General features: G+C 45.7%; 1 protein-coding gene across 2 annotated transcripts in view; it reads left to right on the top strand.

The window, feature by feature from the left end:
• gabrb2a (gamma-aminobutyric acid type A receptor subunit beta2a) overlaps positions 1-3,148 on the top strand; it is a 96,153-nt gene extending 93,005 nt beyond the window's left edge. For both annotated transcript variants that reach the window (XM_064973135.1, XM_064973134.1), the window contains one exon: positions 869-3,148. In XM_064973135.1, coding sequence (XP_064829207.1) covers positions 869-1,255 — 387 coding nt within the window. In that variant the 3' untranslated portion in view covers positions 1,256-3,148. The remainder of the gene's footprint in view (positions 1-868) is intronic.
• Positions 3,149-14,805: the final 11,657 nt, after the last annotated feature.

The raw sequence follows: 14,805 nt of genomic DNA, 5'->3' as shown, positions 1-14,805 counted from the left end.
AACAAAACAGATTGGCTGAAATGCATTAAGAAGGAAAGAAGGAAAGATATTCCACAAATTAACTTTTAACAAGGCACGCCTGTTAATTTAAATGCATTCCAGGTGACTACCTCATGAAGCTGGTTGAGAGAATGCAAAGAGTATGCAAAGCTGTCATCAAGGCAAAGGGTGGCTAGTTTGAAGAATCTCAAATATAAAATATATTTTGATTTGTTTAACACTTTTTTGGTTGCTACTTGATTCCATATGTGTTATTTCATAGTTTTATTATTCTACAATGTAGAGAATAGTACAAATAAAGAAAAACTCTTGAATGAGTACGTGTGTTCAAACATTTGACAGGTACACTGTGTGTGTGTATATACATATATATATATATATATATATATATATATATATATATATATATATATATATATATATATATTGTATCTTCATATACTTATGTATAATGACTAGCTATTGATTTATATAAATATAATCTATAATTAAATATGACATTTTATGGTAAATACACTATGCTCTACATTGCTACTGTAAATCAAATGTGACCCATTAGTACACAGAACAATACTGTACGTGATGAACCCGTCAATTAATAACTAAGAGAAAAACACATTCTTATTGAAACACACACACATAGTGCCTTTTAATTAACCATAAAGATAGACCTTTCAAGTATTTTAAGTGAACATAGATTATTTAAGAATAAGATGACCTATGAACCATGCCTCATTTTATCTATCTGTAAATATAGCCATCTTTGAAATATTTTAAGTAAGGATAGATTATGATGACGTATGAACCTTGCCTACATTCACTTCCTCTCACGGCCCCTCCTCTTCCTCCCCCCATCCTCCTATCATAGATGACCACCTCCCTGACTGATGACAACATCCTGTTTGGTTCCCTGGAGATGAAGAACGAGATGGGGGGTGTTCCTCCTGAGCTGTCCAGGTCCCTGGGCCCTGGGGGTCTGGGTGACCCGCGCAACACCATGCTGGCCTACGACAGCTCCACACTGCAGTACCGCAGGGCCGCCATGGCCCGACAGAACTACGGTGGCGGACCTCACAGCGCCCTGGAGCGCCACGCCACCCAGAAGAAGTCCCGCCTACGGAGACGGGCCTCGCAGCTCAAGGTCAACATCCCTGACCTGGCTGATGTGAACTCTATCGACAAGTGGTCCAGGATGATCTTCCCTACCGTGTTTTCCTTCTTTAACGTGATCTACTGGCTCTACTACGCTCACTAAGGAGAGATGGATGGAGGGATATCATTGATGAGAGAGAGAGAGAGAGAGAGAGGGGAGAGAGAGAGGGAGAGAGAGAGCGCACCTATTATTTTGCTGATTCAGTATTAAAGAAATGTGAGAAAAATAGTTTTGGAAGGAAGGAGCTCTACACCCGAACACTTCTTCTACAGCATCTATCTGCCATGACACTCTTATGATCTGGGAATAACCTCTAATGACTGACTGACACGTCAACAGAGGAGAGATTTTAAAAAGACAAGACAGACAGACATGGTGCCTAATCCTGAAGAAATGTCAATATATCACTCTAATATTTGTCATTTGTAGCTTAACTCTCTGTGGATCAAATATTTATGCTTGTGTTTTGCATATACTTTAAGGATTTGTTTAGTTTTAGTCTATGTATTTTGTTCATAGCCGAGCTATCTGCATCCAGGAAACCTTTCCTCGAGGGGTTTAAAGGGGTTCATCCGTGATTAAACTATTTTCCTGTAGTTATTGTAATACAAAAAACATTCTTTAAAAAGCATGCTTCTATTTCATTTCTGCTGCGTCTCCATCTTTATCGATGGAGCACAAAGCATTTGAGTTTTTAACTAGTTGAGGTTTTTTCCTTCTGTGTAGCAGTGTCTGCAGAACTCACCCCCCATACTGTAGCTTAGGCTGAGTTTGGGGTTCGATTGGGGACCAACAACAATGGGCTACTGTAAGTGATAGTACCGCAGATGGTCAATAGGGGGCACTCTTCTCTATGGACATTCCAATGGGTCTTCAGTGTTGCCGTTTCTGTCCTGCCAATTTGTGGGTTCGTGACCTTTTACCTAGAGATCATGACCCATCATCCATTCTGGCCATTGAAGTTCCCATGAAGGTTTCATATGTAAAAGATATGGTACGACCATGAAGGTTTCATATGTGAAAGGTATGATACCATGGATCTTGAACCTGCCAAGTGTTTTTTGATCTTACTTTGTTGTACTGACAGAATCTAGTAGTCCATCACATCAAACTGCCCTGGTTTAAAAGAGAGAGACAGTACTGCGTAACCCTTGCCTCTGCATTGCCAGTGTGGGCGGCATCAAGGGGTGAGAGGTTTGCTTTATTTATTTATTACCCAGGGGGGTGCTTATTTACATTGATGGACATCAAGAGAGCTAAGCCCATCTTTCATTGCAATGAAAGTTCCTGCATAAATCTAGTAATCCACAATCATATCAATAGAGTTTATTGGTTCTACAACTTTGACACGTTCCATTGTGATTAGGTTTTATGTTTTGATGAATTGTAGATATGTTTTAAAAATCATGTTGAAAAGGACATGGTCCATTTTTATAAACTAAATATTCATGAAAAGCCAGATGTATAAATATTATGAATGAATTATATATTTAAATGGGTCTATTGTTGTTTTTTGCAGTCTAACTAACAGGTACCGTGGCCAGGTTATAAAAAAACTCAATCTTAAATTCGTTGAAGGAAATAATATACAAATCATTTTTCCTGACACTGTACTTTGTTCTTGGAGTTTTGTTTATATTTCTTCCCATTTCTTTCTACTTTTAAAAGCAGCTACTTGGCAGCGAGGAAACTGAAGCTCTACCACTACCATCTACCATCTACCAGACTCTAATAAAACAGTCTTTTTATGCATGGCTCAAAACCATTTTTTTCTCTCCAGAAATGACTGTGACAGGACCCGAGGTGAATCAACCACGTTGCCATGACGCATCAGCATCATATTTTCTACAAAGTTCCTGTAAATTCCAATTGTAATATTTCATAATAATGACTAATGTAAATAACTTGTGTATTGATTGTCAGCCATTATGAAGATGTACCTAAATTCAATTAAAACTCAATTCAGCCTATATATTAAATCATTTCCCAAATGCATGATAAGACTGGGAGAGACTATGTATATAGAGGCTTTGGGAGGGAACAGGCAAACAAGCAAATGAGGGCTGCAGATGTAATCCTCTCTCTCTATAATGGGTTCAGAAGACAGCAGTGCATCCATCCAATCAGGTAGTAGTGGGGTTGTTATGGTGTGGGACTGGGACATGACTCCGTGTGGAGCCTCATCCAGCTTTCCAGCCAGTCAACCATCCCCAGCCATCCTGCTACGGGGGACATTAAGAGCAGAGAGCCATCCAGACAGTCGCTGGACTCACTGTTGCCCATTGTCCTTGGGTGCCCAACGGGCCTGACAGACAGACGGGCAGACAGGCAACCCTCCTTCCCCGTCCCAACAAGCCAAGAGTAGAGAAGAGAGAGATCCCTCTGACTCAACCGCACCCTCTCACACACACACTCACTGCATTCTTCCACACCCACCACCACTCGAACTGGATCCATCCATTCCCTCTCCTCCCTACTTCTGATATGACAACTACTGTTGTGGAGCGGCTGCATTGAAATAATTAATGTTGAACAGCGCTGAATAGTTAATGTTTTAAAAAGTGACTGTGTTTATGATTATGACTAATGATCACCATGCCCCTTTACGATGCTGGGACAAATAGAAGGATGAGGGTGTTTTTTAACTGGTTCAATCCCAGGCCTGTTCAGTCAATCCCAGGCCTGTTCAGTCAATCCCAGGCCTAGTCAGTCAATCCCAGGCCTAGTCAGTCAATCCCAGGCCTGTTCAGTCAATCCCAGGCCTGTTCAGTCAATCCCAGGCCTGTTCAGTCAATCCCAGGCCTAGTCAGTCAATCCCAGGCCTGTTCAGTCAATCCCAGGCCTAGTCAGTCAATCCCAGGCCTAGTCAGTCAATCCCAGGCCTAGTCAGTCAATCCCAGGCCTGTTCAGTCAATCCCAGGCCTGTTCAGTCAATCCCAGGCCTGTTCAGTCAATCCCAGGCCTGTTCAAAAGGAACGCAATTCCCTTTTATGTACTTTTCTTTCTATGCGTTTTCTCACCTTGAAGTTAAGCATGAGGTGCATCGACAGATAAATCTATTCTGACCTTGACTTTATTCCACCAACTTTACGAGCGATGAAACGATGAATAAGGTCCAGAAACCGGTTGGCTCCAAGTGGAACAGCATCTACTTTGTTTTCCTGATAGAAATAACACCATTCTCCATGACTGTCATTTACACATTGATAAGAGCTGTTGATGAGAGCTTGTTACGAATCCCTTTTTGGCCCGACAGTCTAGGGGGGGGATGGTAATGAGACCCGTAACATAACTCATGCAAATTATAATAGTGACAAAGTAAAAGTGTGAACGAAATAACCAGGACAACTGAAATCTACCGTCAAACTCAAGGTTTATTTGAAAACACACAGTAGTGGGGGGAAGCAGGAAAAGGGGCTGAGCTGGACCCAAGGAAAGAAACAATAAGTATTCAAAAACACCCCTAAGCTAGACTAGCCTACTTTAACAACTAACTAACTAAAAATACAGTGGGTGGTCCGCCCAGTTTGAACTAGTGTATTTAACAAAGTCTACCTACGGGTAGTGTATGCCCATGGGCGACTTGTCTTGGTTTCCCCTTTTCCCACCAGCAATCAAACACAAACACCATAACCAAAACAATACTCACAGGTGATGACAAAGTGCTATGGAGGTGCTCAAACAAAAGAGAGGTTAATACACAACAAGAGAGTGACCCACAGAGACCTACAGACATGGCATTTACAGAGAGATTGAGCTCTAGAGCAAACTACTGACAAGGTTTTTAAACCAAGGGAAAGGAACTGTGATTGGGTAGGAAACAGAAGGAGGTGTGTCTTCCGATTGATGATTGATTGTTGACTGATTGGGGAGTGATGATTTTCACCTGTGAGGGGAGAAGGAGAGAAAACACACACACACACACACACACAGGATACTGGTATCCGTAACACTCCCACCCTTAAAAGAGCAACCCTAGGGATTGCGACCACAGTATTTCAATGAATACTCACAAGATCAACAACAAAGTCAACCTTTCAAAACATACAAAAATCATTACACACGAGACAAAGCATCTGCCAATACATTGTCAGAACCCTTTTTGCGGCGGATCTCCAAATTATAATTCTGTACAATCAGCGCCCAACGCATAAGGCGCTGGTTCTGGTTGTACATCCGGTGGAGAAACACTAAGGGGTTATGGTCAGTATATACAGTCACTGGTAGGGCACTGGAACCAATATATACTTCAAAGTATTGCAGAGCCAACAACAAAGCAAGAGCTTCTTGTTCTATTATCGCATAGTTTGTTATTTTTCCCGTAAATGTAATAAATGTCAAACAAACGGGATGATCTACTCCACTCTTGTCCTGCTGCAGTAGAACAGCACCAGCACCTCTGGCACTAGCATCTACCTCAAGTTTGAACGGTTGTTCAAAATCCGGAGCAGCAAATACAGGGGTACTACATAAGAGTGCTTTCGCAGATTCAAAAGCTCTCTTACAATCAGGGGACCATACAAATGATCTAGCCGGACTGAGCAAATCGGTCAATGGAGCAACTACCGCTACGTTAGTAGCCAACCATCCCTAAAAAGCCAACCATCCCTAAAAAGCGGTGTAGCTCTCGACTGGTGGTAGGTGCAGGGAATGCAGTTATAGCCAAGACCTTGGCATCAACAGGGTGCATCTGTCCATGGCCAACCTCTTTACCGAGATAGGTAACAGTAGCCTTCCCAAACTCGCACTTTGCCAAGTTCAGGGTTAGAGAAGCAGCTGCCAACCGTTCACATACTACCCTTAGAGAGTCAACATGATCTGACCACTCAGACGAATAAATCACTAGGTCATCAAGGTATGCACTACAATTAGGAACGCCAGCTAATACGGAGTTAACCAGTTTTTGGAAAGTGGCAGGTGCATTTCACATCCCAAAAGCCATGACTGAGTACTGTAGGAAGTTGTCTGGGGTCACAAAGGCAGAAATCTCAGAAGCACGTGAAGTTAACGGAACCTGCCAGTAACCATTTAAGAAGTCCAACTTCGTTACATACCCAGCAGCACCAATAGTGTCAATACAGTCGTCCAGTCTGGGTAACGGGTACGAATCTGGCATTGTGACAGAATTTACCTTTCGATAATCCGTACATAATCTGGAAGTACCATCAGGTTTAGGAACCAGAATGCAAGGAGAACTCCAAGGGCTGGAACTTGGCTTAGCCAGGTCATTCTCCAACAAATATTTCACCTCATCCCTCATTATCTTCCTCTTGGAAGCATTGATACGATATGGGTGTTGCTTGATAGGTGTAGCATTTCCAACATTAATGTCATGTTCCAACACGTTTGTGCGAGTAGGAACATCATTAAAGAGACATGGAAAACTGTAGCAGCCTCACAATATCATTGGCCTGTTCATCCGTTACATGAACCAGACCTGACTGGATAGACAGCAGCATTTCTGAGTTGGGCAATCTAACACACTGCTGCTGAGTATTGTGCAACTCCAAGCCATCATCATCAATATGACAGTCCACTATCATCGCAGTAGTAGCAGAGGAGACAGCAGTACCTTACTCTGTTTTTGAACTCTCTAACTGTGTGATGGTTCGGGTGTGGTAAGCTTTCAACATGTTAATGTGACACACACGAGATTGGCGTTGTCTATCAGGAGTTTGAAGCACATACATTTACATTTAAGTCATTTAGCAGACGCTCTTATCCAGAGCGACTTACAAATTGGTGAATTCACCTTCTGACATCCAGTGGAACAGCCACTTTACAATAGTGCATCTAAATCATTAAGGGGGAGGGGGGGGGTGAGAAGGATTACTTATCCTATCCTAGGTATTCCTTGAAGAGGTGGGGTTTCAGGTGTCTCCGGAAGGTGGTGATTGACTCCGCTGTCCTGGCGTCGTGAGGGAGTTTGTTCCACCATTGGGGGGCCAGAGCAGCGAACAGTTTTGACTGGGCTGAGCGGGAACTGTACTTCCTCAGTGGTAGGGAGGCGAGCAGGCCAGAGGTGGATGAACGCAGTGCCCTTGCTTGGGTGTAGGGCCTGATCAGAGCCTGGAGGTACTGCGGTGCCGTTCCCCTCACAGCTCCGTAGGCAAGCACCATGGTCTTGTAGCGGATGCGAGCTTCAACTGGAAGCCAGTGGAGAGAGGAGGAGCGGGGTGACGTGAGAGAACTTGGGAAGGTTGAACACCAGACGGGCTGCGGCGTTCTGGATGAGTTGTAGGGGTTTAATGGCACAGGCAGGGAGCCCAGCCAACAGCGAGTTGCAGTAATCCAGACGGGAGATGACAAGTGCCTGGATTAGGACCTGCGCCGCTTCCTGTGTGAGGCAGGGTCGTACTCTGCGGATGTTGTAGAGCATGAACCTACAGGAACGGGCCACCGCCATGATGTTGGTTTAGAACGACAGGGTGTTGTCCAGGATCACGCCAAGGTTCTTAGCGCTCTGGGAGGAGGACACAATGGAGTTGTCAACCGTGATGGCGAGATCATGGAACGGGCAGTCCTTCCCCGGGAGGAAGAGCAGCTCCGTCTTGCCGAGGTTCAGCTTGAGGTGGTGATCCGTCATCCACACTGATATGTCTGCCAGACATGCAGAGATGCGATTCGCCACCTGGTCATCAGAAGGGGGAAAGGAGAAGATTAATTGTGTGTCGTCTGCATAGCAATGATAGGAGAGACCATGTGAGGTTATGACAGAGCCAAGTGACTTGGTGTATAGCGAGAATAGGAGAGGGCCTAGAACAGAGCCCTGGGGGACACCAGTGGTGAGAGCGCGTGGCGAGGAGACAGATTCTCGCCACGCCACCTGGTAGGAGCGACCTGTCAGGTAGGACGCAATCCAAGCGTGGGCCGCGCCGGAGATGCCCAACTCGGAGAGGGTGGAGAGGAGGATCTGATGGTTCACAGTATCGAAGGCAGCCGATAGGTCTAGAAGGATGAGAGCAGAGGAGAGAGAGTTAGCTTTAGCAGTGCGGAGCGCCTCCGTGATACAGAGAAGAGCAGTCTCAGTTGAATGACTAGTCTTGAAACCTGACTGATTTGGATCAAGAAGGTCATTCTGAGAGAGATAGCGGGAGAGCTGGCCAAGGACGGCACGTTCAAGAGTTGGAGAGAAAAGAAAGGGATACTGGTCTGTAGTTGTTGACATCGGAGGGGTCGAGTGTAGGTTTTTTCAGAAGGGGTGCAACTCTCGCTCTCTTGAAGACGGAAGGGACGTAGCCAGCGGTCAGGGATGAGTTGATGAGCGAGGTGAGGTAAGGGAGAAGGTCTCCGGAAATGGTCTGGAGAAGAGAGGGGGGGATAGGGTCAAGCGGGCAGGTTGTTGGGCGGCCGGCCGTCACAAGAAGCGAGATTTCATCTGGAGAGAGAGGGGAGAAAGAGGTCAGAGCACAGGGTAGGGCAGTGTGTGAGCAGAACCAGCGGTGTCGTTTGACTTAGCAAACGAGGATCGGATGTCGTCGACCTTCTTTTCAAAATGGTTGACGAAGTCATCTGCAGAGAGGGAGGAGGGGGGGGAGGGGGAGGAGGATTCAGGAGGGAGGAGAAGGTGGCAAAGAGCTTCCTAGGGTTAGAGGCAGATGCTTGGAATTTAGAGTGGTAAAAAGTGGCTTTAGCAGCAGAGACAGGAGGAAAATGTAGAGAGGAGGGAGTGAAAGGATGCCAGGTCCGCAGGGAGCGAGTTTTCCTCCATTTCCGCTCGGCTGCCCGGAGCTCTGTTCTGTGAGCTCGCAATGAGTCATCGAGCCACGGAGCGGGAGGGGAGGACCGAGCCGGCCTGGAGGATAGGGGACATAGAGAGTCAAAGGATGCAGAAAGGGAAGAGAGGAGGGTTGAGGAGGCAGAATCAGGAGATAGGTTGGAGAAGGTATGAGCAGAGGGAAGAGATGATAGGATGGAAGAGGAGAGAGTAGCGGGGGAGAGAGAGCGAAGGTTGGGACGGCGCGATACCATCCGAGTAGGGGCAGTGTGGGAAGTGTTGGATGAGAGCGAGAGGGAAAAGGATACAAGGTAGTGGTCGGAGACTTGGAGGGGAGTTGCAATGAGGTTAGTGGAAGAACAGCATCTAGTAAAGATGAGGTCGAGCGTATTGCCTGCCTTGTGAGTAGGGGGAAGGTGAGAGGGTGAGGTCAAAAGAGGAGAGGAGTGGAAAGAAGGAGGCAGAGAGGAATGAGTCAAAGGTAGACGTGGGGAGGTTAAAGTCACCCAGGACTGTGAGAGGTGAGCCGTCCTCAGGAAAGGAGCTTATCAAGGCATCAAGCTCATTGATGAACTCTCCGAGGGAACCTGGAGGGCGATAAATGATAAGGATGTTAAGCTTGAAAGGGCTGGTAACTGTGACAGCATGGAATTCAAAGGAGGCGATAGACAGATGGGTAAGGGGAGAGAGAGAGAATGACCACTTGGGAGAGATGAGGATCCCGGTGCCACCACCCCGCTGACCAGAAGCTCTCGGGGTGTGCGAGAACACGTGGGCGGACGAAGAGAGAGCAGTAGGAGTAGCAGTGTTCTGTGGTGATCCATGTTTCCGTCAGTGCCAAGAAGTCGAGGGACTGGAGGGAGGCATAGGCTGAGATGAACTCTGCCTTGTTGGCCGCAGATCGGCAGTTCCAGAGGCTACCGGAGACCTGGAACTCCACGTGGGTCGTGCGCGCTGGGACCACCAGATTAGGGTGGCCGCGGCCACGCAGTGTGGAGCGTTTGTATGGTCTGTTCAGAGAGGAGAGAACAGGGATAGATAGACACATAGTTGACAGGCTACAGAAGAGGCTACGCTAATGCAAAGGAGATTGGAATGACAAGTGGACTACACGTCTCGAATGTTCAGAAAGTTAAGCTTACGTAGCAAGAATCTTATTGACTAAAATGATTGAAATGCTACAGTACTGCTGGAGTAGGCTAGCTGGCAGTGGCTGCGTTGTTGACTTTGTAGGCTAGCTGGTAGTGGCTGCGATGTTGACACTACACTAATCAAGTCGTTCCGTCGAATGTAATAGTTTCTACAGTGCTGCTATTCGGGGGCTAGCTGGCTAGCTAGCAGGTTGATTGCGTTACGTTACCTTAAAAGAACGACAATAGTCAGTTTCACTTATTTTCTTTTCAATTAAATAAGGACCAGAGAAACGAGCTGACAGTGAAGATCCTGGAACAGGTAATAACACCAGTACTTGGTCACCTGGCTGTAGTGGACGAGAAACAGCCTCTTTATCATAGTGTCTTTTCATGCTCCTCTGCGAGAGCACAAGCTTGGTGTAGGCGCTCACGAAAGCGACTAACGTAGTCCAACACATTCTCGTCTCCTGTACACAACTCTTGGGACAAGAACTGTTCTTTAAGGACTTTCATTGGTCCTCTCACTGTGTGACCAAACATTAGTTCAGCCGGGCTGAAACCTAGGGACTCCTGCACAGTTTCACGAGCAGCAAACAAAACTAGAGGAACTCCCTCATGCCAATCTTTCTCAGATTCCAAACAATATTTACGTAGCATAGACTTCAGTGTCTGATGCCATCTTTTAAGTGCACCCTGAGACTCTGGGTGATAGGCGCTTGACACACGGTGAATAATTGACAAGGATTTTAACACCTGCTTGAAGAGCTTGGATAGGAAATTGGTACCTTGATCGCTTTGTACCACCTTAGGTAACCCGAATGTCGTGAAGAATTTTATTAAGGCTTTACTCACTACCGGGGCTGTAATCCTTCTCAGAGGAATGGCCTCGGGGTATCTTGTAGCCATACACATAATCGTTAACAAAAACTGGTTACCCGATTTTGTCTTCCGTAACGGTCCGACACAATCAACCACCACATGCTCGAATGGTTCACCTATGACAGGTATGGGACAAAGAGGAGCGGGAGGAATAACCTGATTTGGTTTTCCTGTTATCTGACATGTGTGGCATGTCCGACAGAACTGAGCCACATCTTGTTTTAAACCCGGCCAAAAGAAATGTCGAAGGATCCGATCATAAGTCTTTGTGATTCCTAAATGACCAGACCACTGGTGATCATGAGCAAGGGATAACACATTTTGTTGAAAGGCTGTAGGAATCACTATTTGGTAAACAGCATTCCAATCTCCACACGCGTCAACATGGGATTTCCATTTACGCATGAGGAGATTACCATCAATGAAGTAAGCCACGTTCTTCTTCTTCACATCTTCCAATGAGACAACACTAGAAAAACATTTAGCAAGCTTGTTGTCAACCTTTTGGTTAGCAATCAGCTGCTCACGAGTGACTGGTAACTGTATTGCATCAGCAATAAGTTCAACGTTCTTTGATTCTTTCCTGGGCTGTTTGTCAGAGGTGATCAGCTTCTCAGAGGTATCACACAATCCATCCTCTTGATCAACCTCTTTGAACAGAACAGTGTTCGACAAATCTCTCATCACCCTCTTGTCGTGCCTGAGCACGAGTGACAGCACAAGCGGGGAACACGTGGATAACTCTGTGCCAGCTCATTGGAGAGAGAGTGGTCACTTTTATCCAATACGGGTACTACCTTTCCTCCGGCAATATCGTTACCCATTATAAAGGTCACTTATAAAGCAATTTTCAAACTCTTCCAACAAGATTAACTCCCGGAGAGAGTTGAAATCAGTTACCTTACTAGCAGCATGCCATTTATCAAACAGATTTCCCTTGTCTCTAGCAAATTCCACATAAGTCTTACTAGAAGACTTTCTATGAGACCTAAATCTCTGTCGGTATGCCTCAGGCACAAGCTCATAGGCACGAAGAACAATAGCTTTGACCACTTCATAATTCAATCTGTCCTCCAGAGGTAGTGCTGACAAAACCTCTTGGGCTTTACCAGTTAATTTACACTGAAGTAATAGACACCATACCTCTTCAGGCCATTTCAATGCTACAGCTATATGCTCAAATACACAAAAATAGGAGTCAACCTCTGACTCTCTGAACAAAGGTACTAAGGCAATCTGCCTACTAATGTCAAACGTGTTTGAGGACACAGATGGTGAGGACGGCTCACAAACAGGCACAGTAGGAACAAAGGCTAGCCTTGCTGTCTCTGCCTCCAGTTCCATCTGGCGCATTTTGAACTCCAACTGCCTTTGTTCTCTGTCTGCCTCAATTTTACACATCTCCAAATGTCATTGTTCTCTTTATTTTTCTGCCTCAATTTTACACATCTCCAACTGGAGAGTCTCTTGCCTAATTTGGGCTCTCTTCCGCCTCCAGTTGGAACTGTGCTAAACGGACATCCCTCCTGGCATCACCGTTTGACAGTGGGGAGAGTGGATCAAAACGGGACAATGTGGCTGGTGTTTTAGCCCCGCCCTCATTATCAGACACCAATGGGCTTACAGGAGCAGCAACATCCGCTACAGGGGTAGTAGGTTCAGGCAGCGGTAAAACAAGCACCTGCTCTTCCAACAATACATTTAACACCAGCTTTTTAACCTCATACTTAACTACATTCTGTAGAATCGAGACTGAATAATGGTCAGCCAAGGTCATTAAATCAACTCTACGACATTTATCAAAAACCTCCCACAAAGGGTTATCCAAAAAGGATTTCAAATCAAAAGTAGTCATTTTACACTACTTCACAAGTGCCAAAGAAAATAGCAAACACTAATGCTACTTCAGCTATGACACTCAACACTGAACTATACCACTATCACAATCTACATGAGCGGCATGGGTGTCAGTTATGACAGATCCCGGACAAGCCCCCACTTATGTTACGGATCCCTTTTTGGCCCGACAGTCTAGGGGGGGGATGGTAATGAGACCCGTAACATAACTCATGCAAATTATAACAGCGACAAAGCAAAAGTGTGAACGAAATAACCAGGACAACTGAAATCCACCGTCAAACTCAAGGTTTATTTGAAAACACAGTAATGGGGGGAAGCAGGAAAAGGGGCTGAGCTGGACCCAAGGAAAGAAACAATAAGTATTCAAAAACACCCCTAAGCTAGACTAGCCTACTTTAACAGCTAACTAACTAACCAAAAATACCTGGGTGGTCCGCCCAGTTCTAACTAGTGTATTTAACAAAGTCTACCTACGGGTAGTGTAGGCCCATGGGCGACTTGTCTTGGTTTCCCCTTTTCCCACCAGCAATCAAACACAAACACCAAAACAATACTCACAGGTGATGAAAGTGCTATGGAGGTGCTCAAACAAAAGAGAGGTTAATACACAACGAGAGAATGAAACACAGAGACCTACAGACATGGCATTTACAGAGAGATTGAGCTCAAGAGCCAACAACTGACAGGCTTTTTAAACCAAGGGAAAGGAACTGTGATTGGGTAGGAAACAGGAGGAGGTGTGTCTTCTGATTGATGATTGATTGTTGACTGATTGGGGAGTGATGATTTTCACCTGTGAGGGGAGAAGGAGAGAAAACACACACACAGGATACACACACAGGATACTGGTATCCGTAACAGAGCTATTGATAAGAGCTATTGATAAGAGCTATTGATAAGAGCCATTGATAAGAGCCATTGATAAGAGCCGTTGATAAGAGCTATTGACAAGAGCTATTGATGAGAGCTATTGATGAGAGCTATTGATAAGAGCCATTGATAAGAGCTGTAGGCTTCTGTAGCCATGCACAAATACCAGTACACCGCCAAGCTGTAGACTTCTGTAGCCATGCACAAATACCAGTACACCGCCAAGCTGTAGGCTTCTGTAGCCACGCACCAATACCAGTACACCACCAAGCTGTAGACTTCTGTAGCCATGCACAAATGCCAGTACACCGCCAAGCTGTAGGCTTCTGTAGCCACGCACCAATGCCAGTACACCGCCAAGCTGTAGGCTTCTGTAGCCATGCACAAATACCAGTACACCGCCAAGCTGTAGGCTTCTGTAGCCATGCACCAATACCAGTACACCGCCAAGCTGTAGACTTCTGTAGCCATGCACAAATACCAGTACACCGCCAAGCTGTAGGCTTCTGTAGCCACGCACTAATACCAGTACACGGCCAAGCTGTAGGCTTCTGTAGCCACGCACCAATACCAGTACACCGCCAAGCTGTAGGCTTCTGTAGCCACGCACCAATACCAGTACACCGCCAAGCTGTAGGCTTCTGTAGCTACGCACCAATACCAGTACACCGCCGGGCTGTAGGCTTCTGTAGCCACGCACCAATACCAGTACACCGCCAACCTGTAGGCTTCTGTAGCCACGCACCAATACCAGTACACCGCCAAGCTGTAGGCTTCTGTAGCCACGCACCAATACCAGTACACCGCCAAGCTGTAGACTTCTGTAGCCATGCACAAATACCAGTACACCGCCAAGCTGTAGACTTCTGTAGCCATGCACAAATACCAGTACACCTCCAAGCTGTAGACTTCTGTAGCCATGCACAAATACCAGTACACCGCCAAGCTGTAGGCTTCTGTAGCCATGCACAAATACCAGTACACCTCCAAGCTGTAGACTTCTGTAGCCATGCACAAATACCAGTACACCTCCAAGCTGTAGACTTCTGTAGCCATGCACAAATACCAGTACACCGCCAAGCTGTAGGCTTCTGTAGCCAAGCACCAAGTTGATTAATGATTTCTAGAATGTTTTAATTATATGCCCAGACATTTCACTGTATTCATTATTTTTTTTATCATGTTAAATTAGC

Source organism: Oncorhynchus masou, chromosome 9, assembly GCF_036934945.1.
Source record: "Oncorhynchus masou masou isolate Uvic2021 chromosome 9, UVic_Omas_1.1, whole genome shotgun sequence".
NCBI lineage: Eukaryota > Metazoa > Chordata > Actinopteri > Salmoniformes > Salmonidae > Oncorhynchus > Oncorhynchus masou.
Note: the sequence above shows the minus strand (reverse complement) of the source record. Positions and strands in the feature narration are given on the sequence as shown.